Source organism: Dreissena polymorpha, chromosome 1, assembly GCF_020536995.1.
Source record: "Dreissena polymorpha isolate Duluth1 chromosome 1, UMN_Dpol_1.0, whole genome shotgun sequence".
Classification (NCBI taxonomy): domain Eukaryota; kingdom Metazoa; phylum Mollusca; class Bivalvia; order Myida; family Dreissenidae; genus Dreissena; species Dreissena polymorpha.
In genome coordinates, this window is record NC_068355.1 from 99,265,470 (window position 1) to 99,285,954 (window position 20,485).

Sequence of the window (20,485 nt, forward strand, 5' to 3'; positions counted from 1 at the left end):
GTTTTAGCGTAACTAACGATGACGACCCACATTATAAGCTAACTTGCTCTATACATTAGTGTACCTGTCGCTCTGTGCGAGTCTTAGAATGAACCACAACATAATTATAATAATAAATGTATTGGGATCACTTGTATTAAACTCTCAAGGAAACCTCATTAAAAACATATTTAATTTTTTTCTTATTAAATCAAATGCTTCATTTATTCATTAATGATGTTCATGTATTGACAGTAATGTGTAATCCCTGTACTCTCTACCCCCTCTCGTCAACAATATTTTGGTTACGAACGTACCATCTATTGCAATGTATTAGTCGTAACTTGTCATCGTGTGTATTAATTCAGATTTAAATTTTTCATAATAAAATACCACATGTATTGAGTTGCACGTCTTATTTAGTTACAGCACCTAGACCAGGTGCAAAACGCACGCTTTTCTTGCGTGGAACTTAACAGACGACAGCAACAATTTCGCGCTCTTATAACAACACGGGTTTTTCGTGGCGTACATGTATAGTAAATGGTGAGCCCCTTAGATGCGGACAAAGGGACTTGAACCAGCAAATATAATCATGTGGCTATAGAAAAACGGTGTTAATCAGCTTTATAAATGGACACGATGAAAATATACATTTACTGGAATTATAATGCTACCGCGTAACTTATTTTTTAAAGGTTATTGTTTTTACAACTTATTCGCCGTAAGGATCTTATTGCTTTCCATTTGTTTTTAACTTTTCATATGTAACTTACTATTGTTATCCCCCGCCATACGTGTCCGTCCGTCTGTCACAAAACGTTTAAGGGCTTTATCTCAGAAACTATACAAGATATCAACATGAAACTTCATAGGTGTATACATCTATATCCATGAGGAGAAGTGACGGGGGATATCAATTCAACTAAATGGCTTGTTAAAAGTTAAAGGGTGTGATGATGATGCCCGACATTGTAATGTTTTAATTACCGTTTTATATCAATTCAATTATGCAAAAATGTTTAAGAGTAAAGTATACTCTTCAGTACTGCGAACTCTTTCTCAGTGCGGATGCGGGTTGAACGTGATTTGGTGAATAGTATTACCCTGAACACCGATTTTCAAAACACCACTGTTAGCCTTAGTTGTTCTTGCGATCAACTATAAATCGTATTTTATACGTAAGTCTATTTATGCTCAGTCAGTCAAAAAATCGCCAATCCAACGCGCTAAACACACACATGTTAGTTCGTTCGAAGCGTGTTCCCAATCTGGAATGGTTAGTAAGTCCATGCGTTTTAAGCTTGAGAGCTAGTTGCACGAGTGTTTTGTACGACAAGTTGTCTCCTCTAGAATATCATTTGTGTAAAGTTATTCAAAAATTGCTTATACAAGAGTAACAGCCCAGCAAGATATCGCGTCATACCGACATGTACAGACAGGAGCATTGCTTAATACTGTTAACTGTTCTATAAACTAATTTATTAGTAGTCACGTTTTTTAAATGGTAATACGAAAATTTGATTTCCCTCAGTTTGTTTACCCAAATAACATCATGCAAAATAATAGATACCGGTAACCTGAAATATTGCTGACCTGAAATATTGCTTACTTCAAAACTGATTAATTCAGAAACGCATGGATCATTCCATTAGTGTACTATCTTAAAAATAAACGTGAGAAATAAGTGGTTATTTTGTTACATTTGCGACATTTTATGATGTTATCGGAATTTTATTGACATGAACAGCGCCTAAAAGGTTACAAAACACCTGACTAGATCAAAATCAACAATATTTATATATATGAGGATTTCCTCTGAGCAAGCCATCTATCCCGAACAAATTACATTCCATTAAGTGAAGTGATTCGAGCCGTTATGTTTTATAACTAGAAATGATTACAGATAATAATGGTTACCGAAAATATAATTTATTCAACAACAAAAAAAAAACGCCATTGATCGCAAGCGAACAACTAAAAGCCTTTAACCCGCGCCCTCTGTAACACATATTTAAGGGTCTATATACGGATCTCCTAGTCTAGTGGCAAGTAGGAAAATATCCACAGCATGGACTGGGTGAATTTATTGTGCGTTTTATTCTGTGCAGCTGGGACAGTTTATGGTAAGAGGTACACAGTGATATATTTTGATCGATTTCATTCCGCATTATATTGCACAACGCTCACTTAGCCTATTTTAAAAATTGGAGTACAATTTATGTTAAGGAAACATTTGTGATATTTTATGAAAGATAAAATGTCAAAGAAGTATTAATTCAAACAATTATTGAACCTTATAGGCAGTGAATTAATTGAAGGATTGCAAATACGATTTATTTCAAAACAGAGTACATAATTAACATATTTTATTATAATTACGATGTCAGAAATTTCAGTCATTTTACTAAAACCATTAATGAACCTTAGTTTTACTGTCATACCGTTGACTCTAAATGCATTAATACTGTATATTTAAGTTATGTATTACACGAAAAAAACAGTGTATAAATACATATGATGTAATTATGAAATATCTGGAGAATAAATAGCGATCATATTAGTAGACAATTATGACATATTTGTACTGAATTATTGAATGTTCATTATGTATTTCAGAGGCATGATGCAGTTACTCCGTACAATTAATATGCTATTTGCTTGCAGTATAAGACAGGAAGCTGTATGTTTTTACAACTGAAATTATTTCAGCAATTGACGAATATGTGCTTTTGGAAGACATAACGTCAGATACTTTCGAACGTCACTTAAACGATGATTTTCCGGAGACGTTGGAATTGAACGTCAAGCGCGGCATGAAGTCTAACGTCAAACTGACATTGAGTAAGAACAAACGCCTAAACCACAATGCACCGATGTACGAAGTTAAGTCTGTTAATGGTAAACATTTGCTGAAGGAGCTGAATACCTCCCCATTGCAGGTATGCAACTTCTTATTAAATGTTTTATTTTAGTACATTAACTTGACTACGTCAACGTAACAGAAAACGTATACACAAATATAATCTGATTATTTGTCGGGTGGACACTATTCAGTTTGAGGCCATCGATAATATCCTTAATAAAATATAAAATATATCATATAAATAATTGCTGATTTTATTACATGGACGACCACAGATAAACCTTTGGGAATCCAGAAGTTCTTTCTTTAAGAGTTGACTCTTTAGGATAAAATATGCGATAAGAGTCTTATTTTTGTATAAATACTTAATTGCTTAAAAATACGTTTTTCCTTTCACTTTGAAAATTTTGAGCAAATTTGGTATTCAAATTGAATTTTTGCATTTACCTTGTGATTTTCTTTTTCAAATCATTTTTTTTGTTTTACCCATGTTTTGTTTTTTTACATTCTGCAAGGGATTTTCCGAAAAAACGTATGTTAATGCTTCGTTATCGATCTTAAGCATTTTTAAAGTATTTAACAGAAGAAAAAAATGTTAACATGAGCAAACAATCCCATGTGAAAAATCACAATGGAAAACACAAAATCCCATGGGAACATGCAACAATCGGAAAAGCAATTTTCAGCCCCAAAAATGAAAGAGATGGAAAAACTTAAATAAAAACAATAAATAAATGATCGCAAAAAGTCTTGCATCGCGACTTAATATAAAATATAAATGACTAATGAAAAAAGAGTTAGCCCATGTATGCCTTGCGTCTAGAAAAAATGCCTTGGCAAACAGCGTAGACCTAGATGAGACGCCGCATGATGCGGTGTCTCATCAGGGTCTGTGCTGTTTGTTTCAAGGAATCTCTGTAAGAAATATTCTAAATAAAGAAATAGTTATACTAGACATCCCTAATTTTGGAAATAAATTGATCCACGTTAGAAGGATGGGAAAGCCCCCTATGCATAAATGGGTAAAACCAATTTAGTTAAGCTCGATAGCATCGAAAGTCGAATGCTAATTGAAACAGTTTTTCCTGTGTAGAATAACAACTTGGCTACTTTGGGGAAGAACGCTACCCAGTGCGTTTCAAGCCCGTTACTCCCCGGTCGCTAAGTGGACATCATATCCACTGCGCCAAGGCGACCGTTATACACCAATAATTATGTAGTTAATAAAGGCCGAAGGTTGCGTAAAATGAAACACTCACGATTTAAAGTAGCATACGGCTTGTATTAAATCCATCGTAGAAACCCACATTCTCTAAATCCCGCTATGCTTCGTGATAGTTTATAATTGTAGGGTTACGTAATGTATGTCGCGGTTCAAAGGAATGATATGCATCCATCTGAAGAGGAAAACGACTCAATATAATGTGACAAAATTGTATTGTCATTAGTTTTATCTACAATTATGCATATTCGATATTTCTCGTACTTCCTTTTAAGGATTTGGTGGTCGCGTCTCCAAATCTGCATTCAAGACTTTCTTGCAACCCTTACGAAATCGCACGTTTGCAAGTATGTGTCTTGGTCTGAGAAAACTGGGTATAATTCATGTGCGTAAAGTGTCGTTCCAGATTAGCCTGTGCAGTCCGCACAGGCTAATCAGGGACGACACTTTCCGCTTTAATGGTATTTTTCGTTTAAAGGAAGTCCATTTTTACCGAAAGTTTAGTTTAAGCGGAAAGTGTCGTCCCTCTTTAGCCTGTGCGGACTGCACAGGCTAATATGGGACGACACTTTGCGCACATGAATTAAGCCCAGATTTATCAGAACGCGACTCAGATGAGTGCGCTCTCATGACCGTCTGTTTTAGGAGACGAAATTCTACCAGGACAGAGAGAAAGCTGGGTCGTTCATGGTGTCGTGTCAACGTCGCAGCAACGGCGCATGCGTGCGACGCGTTGTAAGTAAATATTATCTAAAAATAGGTTGTCTTAGTTTGAAATTAACGAAATAAATTTCACGTAGTATAAGGATATCAAGATCACATAGTATACGGACATCAAAATTACATAGTATACGGACATCAATATCTCATAGTATAAGGACATCACTATCACACAGTACACGGACATCAATGTCACATTGTATACGGACATCGATATCACATAGTATACGAACAACCGACACTTAGAATTGTTTCGTGTTTTATTTTTATTTTTACATAACATAAACTAAAATATTAATTAAATAAATGAAGAATATCAAACACGTTTCTTTTCTGAAGGCAAAATCAGCAACATTGTCAGCATGGTTAAAAATAAATTTACACATTTTGTCGTTGTTGCATGAACACTCTCTAGCTATCTTCGCTTCATTAGCAACTCGGTGTGTGGCAGAATATTGCATCACTCTGACATATATTAATTGAGCCTTGTTCTGAGAAAACTGGGCTTAATGCATGAGCGTAAAGTGTCATCCCAGATTAGCCTGTGCAGTCCGCACAGGCTAATCAGGGACGACACTTTCTGCCTAAACTTGATTTTCGGTAAGGAGGGACTTCCTTGAAACTAAAAATACCATAAACGCGGAAAGTGTCGTCCCTGATTAGCCTGTGCGGACTGCACAGGCTAATCTGGGACGACACTTTACGCACATGCATTAAGCCCAGTTTTCTCAGAACGCGACTCAATATTATTATTTTTACATTAAATTTACTGAAAAGCCAATCATGCCGTGTGTATGTAATAAAAAATAACGCTTTTTCGATGATGCGCATTTGCATTGGCATGGAGTCAATATTCTATTAACCATGCGTCATTGAAATGTTGCCATTCGAACAAGTATAAACAGGACTTTTAATGTTGATAAAAACAAAATCATTAAAAAATTTAATTCTCAAACTTCGATGTGATCCTTATATACAGCATTTGGCATTAGACTAATAAAATAAAACAAATAGTTTGGACTTCGTTTTAAACCATTTATGAAGAAATAAAACAATTGTATCCGCAAGTAAAAAATATTATAATACTTGTATGTTTGGTTTAATTCTATCGTGTCCTATCATAAACTACCTTATCATCAGACTGGAAGTCTCGAACATAACGATGTGGCTTACTAGATAAGACCTGCCGAGGACACGCTTAGCACGAGAATCCTCGAAGGCACGCGCCTCTCTCCTCACATCATTGCACGTGTCAGTGATGTGATGCGCGGTCAGAGAGGGCAAGGTCATGGTAACGTATGAATTGTTGTGAACACTGTCATTGCCATACATTGTCGTACATAATATGAATCATAGGACCACAATGGAATCAAATGATCATGCACCTATTGTTATTGACCATCAAATTAGCGGAGTAATTCGTAACTGCACACCATACAAGCATAGCTTTTGTACGTTGGCGTTAGTGGCTGTTCTTTTCCCAAACTAAACAAAGTACGCAATTTTGTAAATCCGCATGTTTGAATTGATTATTTTTCAATACGTTTGTTTTAATTTTTTTACAAAGTATACAATAATGGTGCAGATACTTATTATTGCTATTAAAGCCTTTAAAATGTTTCAAGCAAATTCTTACCATTAACAAAGTAACACCATAATTCTTTGCTGCTGTTCAACATTGCATGTAAATTGGTTCTCGTGAAGGCGGTGAGGAAAGAATACTCCCTGACCAAGATGCTTGGGAAAGCAAAGAAAGAGGCAATGACGATGGGAAGAGAATACTCCCTGACCAAGATGCTTGGGAAAGCAAAGAAAGAGGCAATGACGATGGGAAGAGAATACTCCCTGACCAAGCTGCTTGGGAAAGCAAAGAAAGAGGCAATGACGATGGGAAGAGAAAGGCTGATAGTGAGGACGACCAAGATTTAAAGATGGGTAACTTTGCATTTTACAATTGACATCAGTACTTATTCAATTTACTTAACCTATTTATGCCTAATGGACTCTCCCATCCTTCTTAATTGGATCAATTTATTCCAAAATTAGGGATGCCTAGTATATTTATTTCTATATTTAGAATATTTCTTACAGAAATTCATTTAAGCAAATAGCGCAGACCCTGATGATACGCCGCATCATGCGGCGTCTAATCTGGGTATACGCTGTTTGCCAAGGCCTTTATTCTAGACGGTAGACATAAATGGGTTAAAATGGTAAGGTAAATTCATATGGGAGCGTTGTTGTATAAAACGTTTATTGACGCCTGTAAAATAATGTTTCGATATTTAGCGACTTCACTAATTTCCAAATGCATCTTGGTATATTAACGTTACCATCAGATAAAGTTATTTTACCTATTAAACCGAGGAAATGCTGTCTCTAAAGGCTATAACGAACACTCAATTATTCTACAGATATTTTAAAAAAACTATCAACAAAACAGTTATAGTGACACAGGTATAAATAACATAAACAATAAGGTTATGGTGTGTCTTATGTATGCTTTCCTGCTAAATAACCTTACCGAGATGAATATCAGCACCATTCATGTATATTATATGCGTATAAATGTCTATATTATTTTGCCTGCAGATATAGCGAATTTAAGAAGCACCCTGGAGAATTTACGTTCTAAGGCACCACTAGAGGTAGAACACATACATTTTTTTCAAAGATTTGATTTTGAAGAAGTATTTAACAATTCCTCCTAATTATACATAACGCCGTAATACCATGATTGATATTTGCTTCATTTTGCGGTAGTGTAAGCTATAGCCAACCGCAGTGACGTAAATTTAAATATATTACCAACATATTTCATTTGAGATAACATTTGCAAACGATGTGTTTACAGAAAATGAGACAAAAACGGCAGAGCAACGTCTACGCAGTCGAGGTAGTGGTGGCTATTGACCCACCTTTGTGGAAGAAGTAAGTTGTCGACTGCCATTGCATTTCACAGTTCTTATAAAACTTTCAAAATTCTATAACGTTGTAATATAACAAGATATAGCGTTAACAAGAACCTTAAAAAATATATATTCGGCGTCCTTAGATTTTAAAATATGATAAACTACATATATCTACTCGAGCCATACAGTTCTATGTGCATGAACAAATAAATCTGATGAGTAAAACAGTTCTGTTAAGATGACTTGCGCTCCGAAATTAATTTTTAGATTATGTTTCGGTAATTGATTCGCGTCTTTATGTCAATGATGCATAATAATACAAAATAGTCATTTATTGTTTCGCGTCTCGAAATTTGCAATCGAGCGTATAAACTTAGAATAACCTGTCGAGAGCGAGCGTATGGTCAAATATACAATATCCCGATTGGGAAATCTACGCTATGTACATGTATATTTTAGATCATGATGAAAAGCAGTCAAAAGAATAATACATGTTGTTTTATTCACATAAAAATAATGGGTTTAAACTAAACAATTCAGCTTAAAAACGTATATGCACATTTTGTTTACACCAAGAATAATAAAAACCATTAGGCCCATGGCTGTTTTTGGAACGTGGACATACATGTATAACATGTACGAACACTTTTACTGTTGTTTTTCCTGAGGGTTAAACTAATTTAGCATTGCATTTTTTATTCGAATTGAGTAATATTCAAACATCGCCCCATTTAACGAAAATATATGAATGAGGGCAATATAGATGCATATCGATAGATCTTTGAGTAAATCACTTAATTGAATGAATAGTACGAGTAATGAAAGTTCAACCGTAAACAAAATAAGAGATAGGTCAGGTTTAAACATGGTTTCCCAATCATAAAGCAAACAAAACATTTTCATCCAATAATTGGTAGGATATATCTCAAATTTGCAAACGTAAATTTTGGTTTGACTGTGTCAATAGGTCAAAACTCGGGTAAGACTGATTTGCTGAAAAATATTTTGTCTTGCTACAATTTGGCTCGTATTTCTCTAGATTTTACACGGACACAGCGGCTACTGGCAATATGTCCAGAGATGATGCGACAGAGTACAAACTCCGGGAACATTTCTCGCAGATAATTAATGGCGTACGTTGTAATGTATTAAAATAATGTCAATGTACGCATATCTAATTATTGTAAAAAAAGAATATCTGATATTATTCCAGCAAATTTCACCATTGATATAATTATGTATCGATTTACCGAGTTACATCGTTGAATACTTATTACATAAGTATTTAAAAAAAACACAAGCATACTGTATGTTTTTTGTTTACTAATTCTAATTTCCAAACTTTCCGCAATTTATCTTGCACTTTTTTATTGCAAATTATCCGTAAATTAAGCAAACAGTTCTTAATGTGGCATTCGGCATGCTTTCATATGTGTATTCCAGGTTAGCTCGCGATATGAAAGTATTGATCATAACGAACTGGACATATACGTTACGGTTACTGCCTTCCTGCTGTACAAGGTACGTCATTTAGCTTGTTTTTGCAGTGAAGTAACGTACTTGACGTCATGTCACTAGTAAATCCCTATGATTTGAGTCGTGTTCTGAGAAAACTGGGCATAATGCATGTGCGTAAAGTGTCGTCCCAGATTAGCCTGTGCAGTTCGCACAGGCTAATCAGGGACGACACTTTCCGCATAAATTGGATTTTTGCTAAAAAGAGACTTCATTTAAACGAAAATTGTAATAAAAGCTGAAAGTTTCGTCCCTGATTAGCCTGTGCGGACTGCACAGGCTAATCTGGGACGACACTTTACGCACATGCATTATGGCCAGTTTTTTCAGAACGCGTCTCATTTGGCTGATGCGTTGTGTGATTCTAGCCATGTCGATTTCACAATTCATATTAGCGCATTCGATGCGAATTTCGTCATCACTTTGGTTATTGTTTTGTTCTAAATTAATAATCGGTTATGTTATCAGATTTATGACAATTGTTTCGTTACGGCGATCACGTTACTTGGTCAAAGAACTATTAAATGTTATACGATTCCCTCGTCACCATTTGGTAAGGTCTTTGTTATACCTGAAACAAAATGGTAGTTAAATGTAAGTGTCAGCATAACAATACTTACATAAGTACAAAATGTTGCGATTAAATAATAATTGCATACGCATAATCTTACTATTGGCATTTTAACCGCCAGAATATAATGTTTCGGTACAAGGGCTTGCTATAAAATAATAGAAATATCTATAACCAAAGACGGTTGTTTGTGAAGAACACCATAACCATAACTATGGTTTTAAAATGTTCTAAAATACAAAATGGCTGCTTGTATGTCATTGTGTAAATAATGACGAAAGATGAAATGCGTGAGTGTTTACTCGGATATGACGTGCTAGTCATACATTTAGATAGTTGTGCTTCCATGTTTGAGTTCAACGATTGGCCTTTGTGAAACTCATTATAAAAACATTTTTGAATATTAGAAAATTGTATTTAGCATATAAATTTGCATATAGAGAGCTACTCTTATATTGAAAGAACTCATAAAACATTTTCAAAACAACTTGTTAAATTTGTATTCGACTTACTTAAGATAAAATTATATCCTCATACATTTATATCGTATCATATTCTGTAAGACAACCTTCACGCAACTTAGAAATTTTTAATAAATATTCAAACGTTCATGAAAATCAAACACAGTATAATCAATGCATTAATTTAAAGACCTTCTTATAATGTAAGCTTGAATAAAAAGATGAGTCGATTTCTTTGTTTAGTTTTCATTCTAAAAACGACTTTCTGAAAAAATATCGTGAACAACCACCTTCATATGTTTATTAAACAATCCATCCAGAAGGCCAAAAGCCCAAGTGGACAAAGCAAGCATACATGATACAGTGTTTACACAATACACAGTTTATGATTTTACAAAATAAAGTTATGCAAAGAAATAAAATCGTTTGGTTACAACGGTGCATACATGAATTATTATACATTATGAATTATTATACATTATACTAGAACATAAATAATTATCGAAATTATACATGTAATTAAATATATCCTAAGTGCGTGAGAGTGTATGAGGCTAATAAACTCAATTTAATGCAATATACCAAATAAACTGTAATTTACATTTATAAGGTCTCCACAAGCAAGATGTAATAATAAAAATACTTTGTACTAATCCGGATTAACATAGCCGGTTTAATTATGAATATTCGTATGTTACTAGTACATTTATATATACATCATATGTTTAAGGGTAGTAGAACAGTTTGTGATAGTAACAGGATTGTAAAATACTTGTTGACAGATCTTCTAAAATAAAAGTCAATTAAAACACATGCATGTAATAATAGCATAAACGTCAGCCCTTACAATCTACCTTTACGAAACGGAAATATAGGCAACCCAAAGGCTCTAGAAACAATGAACTTTGTAAATGGATATTATAAATCAGTTCAATTATTTAAATAAACAAACACAACACAATGCACTGAAAAGACGACGTTTGATATTAATTTATATTTAATATCATTGTATAAACCCTATACAGGCCACCTACGAAACTAACATATACATGGTCCAAAAATCATGTTGAATGCTATATAAACAATATAACAATATAAAGTTTTTGTTTCATTGTGTAGATCAAAATTAGAAATGGCAAATATATTTATCAAAAAGGCTAATTTAAATGATTAGGCGGAAAGTTTAATTATTGCGATATTCCCCATAATTGTTTAACGAACTTCAACTAGACTATCGACTCCACCAATCCGCTACAACCGTCGACGGCGATTAAAACGTTTGTCGGCTACGAATATGAATATGTTGACAGCAGCGTCTACGTTTCTTCTCTACCGTCGTGGCTGAGTAACCTGTCGGGTCTTCCGGACAATGATCACGTCATGGTTTTCACATGGTGAGGAACTTGTGTTATTGTATAAGTGTAAAGTGGATGTGTTTTTTATATTTAATTTTATTGCGATTATACTCAGCCACAATTGATCGTTGTGTCTTTTTTAATTCCTATGTCGTAATATATAGAGGGCAAGAATATCCAAATAATATCCGTTTATAGAACAGTATTAAAGAAAGTCTTAAAGTTAGAACTGGTTGAAATGTATGAAATTCACCTTATAATTACTAGTCAGAAGGACATGTTACTGGAACTTAAAATGATTAATTCCCAGATAGGCAATCCCCAGTTATGCTCTATCACAGAAGACGATTGCTCTGGTCGTTTCAACACGACTTTGTACAGTGGGATACCATGTGTTACGCTGAGTTATAGTATAAATAAAACCCGAAACGGTTACTCGCCGCATTGGCCGCTTCATTCTCGTGGAAGACATGTTTTCTTGGTCATGTCCAGGTATGACCTCTACGCCAATGGGGATGTCTCTAGAACTGGTGTGATTGGCATCACCTATTCAAGTAGCGCGTGCTATAACAATCGGGTGTCAGTCAATGAAGTAATTGTCAGCCTCTTTACCACCATATCAGTGGCCGCGCATGAACTGGGACACAAGTAAGCATAAAGATTCCATTAGCGCTTTGTCTACATATATAAACTACACCTTCGGCTGGAAATTATTCAAGACTGCGTGGTAAAAATGTCAATCAGAAGTTGTTTTTAATGTCGTTAACCCAGTTTTATCACTGCATTGTAATCCTAAGATTTTAAAGCACTCGGTGAGCGAATTTATATTTGATAAAGTCGATTTCGCATCTACTAGAATTCACGAATCGCCACTTTAACAATGGCTGATTGACAGTTGCATACACACCTTTTTCCAAAATTACCTTACAAGCGACTGGATTTTTTAACCGCATTAAAAAGTACTGTTTAGACACGCCTGTTCTTGCAAATTGTAATTTATTTTACGCTACATGTCAGTAAAGCTTAAGACATGCGGGTATTATTTAATATTGCAGGGTCGTTATTGCTATGAATGTATCTATTAACGTAGCTTTTTGTGGATTTGAATTATAAATATACTTATATTAACTGCCTAGCAATTGCATTATACATCGTCTATACGTCTATAAGTTCGGTACAAAATTCATAACAATCGCATCAACTCGATGGACAGTCGTACCAACACAAAAATACAGAACGAGCTTGTATTTTACTAAGGAGTTGAGTGGTATTCTTAGTTATTTAACTTGGTTTATATCGATAAGTGATTGACGCAGCAAAGCGCTTGAAGGTTGTGACTTCAATCTTTTTGAAGGACATTGTTTACAGATGTGTGACATCGGGCAAATACAATTAAATTTACTATACTATAAATTGCGTTTAAATTCTCTCTTAGGTTAATTTTCCAGCTAACCGATTTTCCGTGATGTAATTGATAACATGCTATAACTGCGTTTCAGCCTCGGCGCTGGTCACGATGGCAACACTGATTACACAGTGACTGCCGCATGCCCAGCTTCCTTCAAGTTCATTATGACACCCGGGGTGAACCAGATCTACCCTGGAGAGCCCTTTACACAGAATCCATGGCGCTTCTCGCCATGCTCTGTCAAGCAGTTTAAAGATTTTATCCAGAGCCTTGATAAGCACGGGTTGGTTGACAACATTAGTATTTATTTGGTCTTTACATTGATAATAAGTCATAATAAAGATAATAATAGTACAAGTATTTTGATTACAACTTGACCTCCAATGCGATTGATGATTACCGAGGGGTCGAGGTGGAAATACCTCTTTACTTTATCCCGAATGAATCATGTGTTTAAGTTAATCTTGCAGATTATACGTGAAATTCATGCGCTCATCATAATTAAGTTGCTCTATACGTTTTAAATAATTATTATCTTGAATAGAGTTTGTGAAAAATCCATGCTACTTTTTAACTCCACCCCTGCACTAGGGATTCTATATAAATATCAGTTGAGATATATTATTTATGTTCCACCCTGATGGGAGTAATATCTACGAGGTGGAGATCGCCTTCGAGGCGGCAGTATTTACCTATCCCGACCGACGCCAGAGCCCTTCGAGGCGGCAGTATTTACCTATCCCGACCGACGCCAGTGCCCTTCGAGGCGGCAGTATTATCCCGACCGACGCCAGTGCCCTTCGAGGCGGCAGTATTTACCTATCCCGACCAACGCAAGTGATATTCATTTTATAATAATTGTCCAACGTCCAACAGCATGGCATGTTTAAAATAGTTCAATTATTGTAATTTGGAAATTAACCATTCGACGTGAGGTATAATGATAATAATATACATGTATATCAATCGCCAAGTATGTTATTAATTTATGATGGTTTAAATGTCCTTGTCGTGTCGTTGGTTTCTTAAATAAACATTATGGGACAAAGAACGCCGTGGGGCTAAAATTGTACTGTTAAGAATACTATATGCAGTTATCAGCGTGAACACATGATAAATCCATTTGATTTCTAAAATATTCTTTTATAAAAAGCTCGCGCCTTGTACAATATTGAGACCGATTGTAAAATAAATCTTTAAGATAACGCGTAAGCACTATGCATTAACGTAGCGATATAGGTATTACTAAATTGACCTCATAATTGTGATTGAAAAAATATGTCATTTAACAAGAGCACCGCATAACGGATGTCACGCTCGGCTGCGAAAGCTGGTTAAAAATAATAAGATATATAAGAGGTCACAGTGACCTTGACCTTTGACCTAGTGACTAAAAATGGGTGCGGCGTGTAGAACTTATTAAGGTGCATCTACATATGAAGTTTCAAAGTTGTAGGTGGAAGCACTTTGATTTTAGGGCCAATGTAAGGTTTTAGCACGACGTCGGCGGACGACACGACACGACACGACGAGCTGACTATGACAATACATCGGGTTTTCTCCGAAAACAGCATCGCCAATAAAATTATACATAATTCCTATACATGTAATTTAATTTATAATTCCTATTATGTTACTCTAACTGTTATGTACTACAACTATTACGTTTGTAATTACAATTTGCAAATACGATATTATGATATAATTGTAAATATGGATAGCCGCATCATAGTTGCATTTTAATTTATAAATTTATTACATATAAATTGCAGAAAGAACTGCTTGCTGGACAAAGGTGATTACTACAATGGCGACGAGTTCAAAACCTTCGTCTCGCGGCTGCCAGGGGAACAACACACCGCGGACGAACAGTGCAAGAAGATTTGGGGCAACGAATCCGGACTTGGGTGTGGATGTGTGAGTAATCAAAGCTTAGGTTTATGAAACTATTCCATCATTGTACATTTAATTAAATTAATTTATTGCAATCTTACATGTTTTGGTTCAACCGTCCCCTAACCGGCCATAAAGTGCTCGTTTGTCAACTTACGGGCGAAAAATGACTCAAATATTGTTCGTACCGACAAAATGCAGAAATTCAAACAAGAAAGCGGCTAAATATTTGAGTGGTGTTATGAGAAAACTGGACATAATGCATGTGCGCAAAGTGTTGTCCCAGATTAGCCTGTGCAGTCCACACAGGCTCATCAGGGACGACACTTTCCGCTTTTATGACATTTTTCGTTTAAATGAAGTCTCTTCTTAGCAAAAATCCATTTGAGGTGGAAAGTGTCGTCCCTGATTAGCCTGTGCGGACTACACAGGCTTATCTGGGACGACACTTTACGCACAAACATTATGTACAGTTTTTTTCAGAATACGACTCATTTATTATGCCAGTACGTGTTTCTTTGTAGACGGCCACTGACCCGTCAATATGTCAGTACATGCATTGCAAAACGTCCTGGCCAGGGTGGTGCAGCGCCAAGACCGCGGACCAAGGCACCCCGTGTGATGACCCAGCATCGAATAAGGTATGATAGAGGCATTTGATTTACACATATGGTATACGCTCGTTTTTACTGCTCGTAATGTCGTAAAATTCAAAGTTATGTCTCTTTTTCAACTTATTCAAATTTGTATGGTCATGATTTTATTATTTCAACTTGCCACACAATACAACAAAAAGTGTTGTGGTCAGATGAATCTGCTGTGAATAGCTGTAGATTTTTATTATTTAATAAACAAATAAGCACATGTATTAGTAATTTATATTTGTTTTCAGTGGTGTATCGATGGTGCATGTGTCCCGCGATCTCCTATTCACCCGGTAAGGCGAAAATATATTTCGTATAACGTATGCAGTTTGGGTGATTTAGCATTGGGGAAATTGTAAATGATCATAACGCTATGAATGGGGATATGTGTGTTGCGTCAGTTACATTTGATAATCCAAACAAATAGAATGAACTAAAAAGTCGGGATCAAGTTTTTAATGCGTCAAGTGTTCGTTCATTTCAATTTTTCCCATCTCACATTGGCACATTATTATTTTTTTCTAAATTAGTAAAATTATTATTATTATTATTATCATAATGTATATCGAAATTATAAAATAAAGTTAAAGAACATTTTAATGTTTAGAAATTCTTGGCTTAATATTATATTTTGATAAATGTATATTTATTTATAGTGTTATTTTGAATATTTTTATGTTGAATACATGTAAGCATATGTATTTTCAAAATGAAAAAAAGATCGAGCGTTTTATCAATTCGTTTCTTTTTAAAGCGTCGACAAAAGCAAAACTATTAACGACAACTAGCGCAAGCAACCACCACCACATGATCAACTACCACTACCACACGACCAACCATTAATACCACACGACCAACCATCACCACTTCATGACCAACCACCACCATCACACGACCAACCACCACCACCACACGACCAACCACCACCACCACACGACCAACCACCACCACTACACGACCAACCACCACCACCACCACTACACGACCAACCACCACTACACGACCAACCACCACCAACACTACACGATCAACCACCATCACCACCACACAACAAACCACCACCGCCACCACAACACGACCAACCACCACCACTAACCGATCAACAACCACCACCACACGACCAATCACCACCACCACACGACCAACCACCACCACAAGACCAACCAGCATCACCACACGACCAACCACCACAACCACACGATCAACCACTACCACCACACGATCAACCACCACCACACGACCAACCACCACCACACGACCAACCACCACTACTACACGACCAACCATCATCACACGACCAACCACCACCACCACATGATCAACCACCACCACTACACGACCAACCACCACCACCACACGACCAACCACCACCACACGATCAGCCACAACCATCACACGATCAACCACAACCACTACACAATCATCCACCACCACCACACGACCAACCACCACCACAACGAAATCAACCACCACAACCACACAACAAACCACCACCACTATGCAATCAACCACCACCACAACACGATCGACCATCATCACTACACAATCAACCACCACAACCACACGAACAACCACCACCACTACACGATCAGCCACAACCACCACAAGATCAACCACCACTACTAACATCACACGACCAACAACCATCACACAATAAACCACCACCACACGAACAACCACCACCACTACACGATCAACCACCACCACCAAACGACCAACCACCACCACCACCACGATCAATCACCACCACCACACGACCAACCACCACCACACGACCAACCACCACCACTCGACTAACCACCACCACACGACCAACCACCACCACTTCACGATCAACCACCACCACCACACAACCAACCACCACAACACGACAAACCACCACCACCACCGGCACCACACGACTAACCATCACCACAGGACCAACCACCACCACCACACGATCAACCACCACCACCACACGATCAACCACCACCACCACACGATCAACCACCACCACCACACGATCAACCACCACCACACGACCAACACCACCACAACGACCAACCACCACCACTACCAACCACCAACCACCAACCACCCACCACACGACCAACCACCACGACACGTCCAACCACCACCACCACACGACCAACCACAACCACTACACGATTAACCACCACCACCACACGACCAACCACCACCACCACACGATCAACCAGCACCACACGACCACCCACCAACAACCACACGATCAACCACCACCACCACACGATCAACCACCACCACTACACGACCAACCACCACCACCACTACACGACCAACCACCACCACCACACGATCAGCCACAACGACCACACGATCAACCACCACCACTACACAATCAACCACCACCACACGACCAACCACCATCACACGATCAACCACCACCACACGAACAACCACCACCACTACACGATCAACCACCACCACCACACGACCAACCACCACCACCACACGATCAATCACCGACACCACACGACCAATCACCACTACACGACCAACCACCACCACAAGACCAACCACCCCACACGACCAACCACCACCACTACACGATCAAACACCACCACCACCACACGACCAACCACCACCACACGACCAACCACCACCACACGAACAACCACCACCACCACACGATCAACCACCACCACAGGATCAACCACCACCACCACACGATCAACCACCACCACCACACGATCAACCACCACCACACGACCAACCACCACCAACACACGATGAATCACCACCACTACACGACCAATCACCACCACCACCACCACCACCACCACCACCACACGACCAACCACCAACACCACACGACCAACCACCACCACTACACGATCAACCACCACCACCACACGATCAACTACCACCACACGACCAACCACCACCACCACACGATCAACCACCACCACACGACCAACCACCACCACCACACGATCAACCGCCACCACACGACCAACCACCACCACCACACAACCAACCACCACCACCACACGACCAACCACCACCACCACACGATCAACCACCACCACAACCACACAATCAACCACCACCACTACACGACCAACCACCATCACCACACGACCAAGCACAACCACAACACGACCGAATATCACCTCACAACCAACCACAACCGCACGACCAACTACAACCACACGACCCACCACAAACACACGACCAACCACCATCAAAACACGAACCAACCATCACCACACGACCAACCACCATCATCACACGACCAACCACCAGCACCATACGACCAACCACCATCACCACACGACCAACCACCATAACCACACGGTCAACCACCACCACTACAAGACCAACCACCACCACCACACGACCAACAACCACCACCATACGACCAACCACCTCCACACATCCAACCACAACCACAACACGACCAATATCACATCACAACCAACCACAACCACACGACCAACCACCACCCCTACACGACCAACCACCATCACACGACCAAACACCACCACATGACCAACAACCACCACTACACGATCAACCACCACCACCACACGACCAAACACCATCACCACACGACCAACCACCACCACCACACGACCAACCACCATCACCAAACGACCAACCACCATCACCACACGACCAACCACCACCACCACACGACAAACCACTACAATCACACGACCAACAACAAAAGCCACGCGCGAGAGAAGAGTTCTTCAGCTTTTTGCATTTATTATTTTTTATTTTGTTTTCAGACACGGATTATTGTTTGGTCGATTAATGGTGTATAAAATTCCATCGATAATCAGCATGAATTGGATGACCATTACATATTTCAACAAAATAAAAATACTTAGAAATAAATATAAAAAAAACGTGCTAACTATTCGAAATAAAAGACCAATATGTCCATTAATGTTACAACATGTTACATTTATTTTACTTGCGTATTTGAGAAAATTCAAATGTTTAAGAGAGTCGGAAGCCAAATTGTCATGGGCACTTCTTTAACCGATCATTTCAATGACAATGGCACTTCTATTCCCGATTACTCGACATGTTTTACCTGATATAACCCTCTCTGTTTAGTGAATCAGAAATACGGAATTTGCTGAGGAATATTGTTATATTAAGCAGGCAATACATAAAAGTATATGTACTGACGTATATTTAATAAAAAAAAGAAACATGTTCTTTTGCCTTTTAAATAAGATTATTTTTTATAAAGATGTGAAAGAAAAATGAGAAACTACTTCGTTATGACTGATGAGTGCAGTCTATATGACCATATATTTTCCAGTTTTCGAGTCACCCAACCGTCTAACGTTCTTTGTAGCGAAATGATTGATCTAAAACATGTATAGTTATGTCCGAATGCAGGTACTAATATCATTACTTATATATAAGATAGCATGTTATGAAACATCAATCTCCTAAAACTGCTACCTAGAGATAAATATCAGCAGCGTTGCAGGCCCGAAATTCTTTTTAGCCTCGCAAAAAAGTGATTTAGGGTCACAGGTGAATCGCACTAATAATTGCGTAGAAGTAAGTGCTCCCTATAAGCAGGGCTCACAATAAAGGGGTATTTTAGTCTCTTATTAATTTTGTGGCTACGCCTTGATGGAGCGATTCTAATGAGCACCAAGGCATAGGAACATTAAACACGATCGTGTTGATCCACATGATCCTTAGTATTTTTCATCTCTCTGAATCTCAAGTTACCACTAAAAAACAAGTTCATTACGTCCACAATTAATTTCGGTCGTCACTTGAAATATATTTCTTCTGAAACAGCATTTTAATCTCATTTTTTAATGCAAGTATAATATTAATAGAATAAATTGATAGAAATATGATTTAAAAAAAAACGAACAACGCCATTGGTTATATTTCACGGGTGTTTGTAATTAAGTAATGCACAGATTCCCAATATGTC

At 37.8% G+C, this 20,485-nt stretch overlaps 1 protein-coding gene across 1 annotated transcript; it reads left to right on the plus strand.

Annotated features, from left to right (window-relative positions):
- The first annotated feature begins 2,795 nt into the window (after positions 1–2,795).
- LOC127840172 (A disintegrin and metalloproteinase with thrombospondin motifs adt-2-like) lies at positions 2,796–19,059 on the plus strand. Its single transcript, XM_052368697.1, has 14 exons — positions 2,796–2,921; positions 4,713–4,802; positions 5,964–6,078; positions 6,492–6,722; positions 7,380–7,435; positions 7,642–7,718; positions 8,739–8,832; positions 9,143–9,220; positions 11,477–11,640; positions 12,094–12,249; positions 13,101–13,292; positions 14,782–14,926; positions 15,427–15,543; positions 18,814–19,059. The coding sequence occupies exons 1-14, from the start codon at positions 2,796–2,798 to the stop codon at positions 19,057–19,059; spliced, it is 1,887 nt and encodes a 628-aa protein (XP_052224657.1).
- The last annotated feature ends 1,426 nt before the right edge of the window (positions 19,060–20,485 follow it).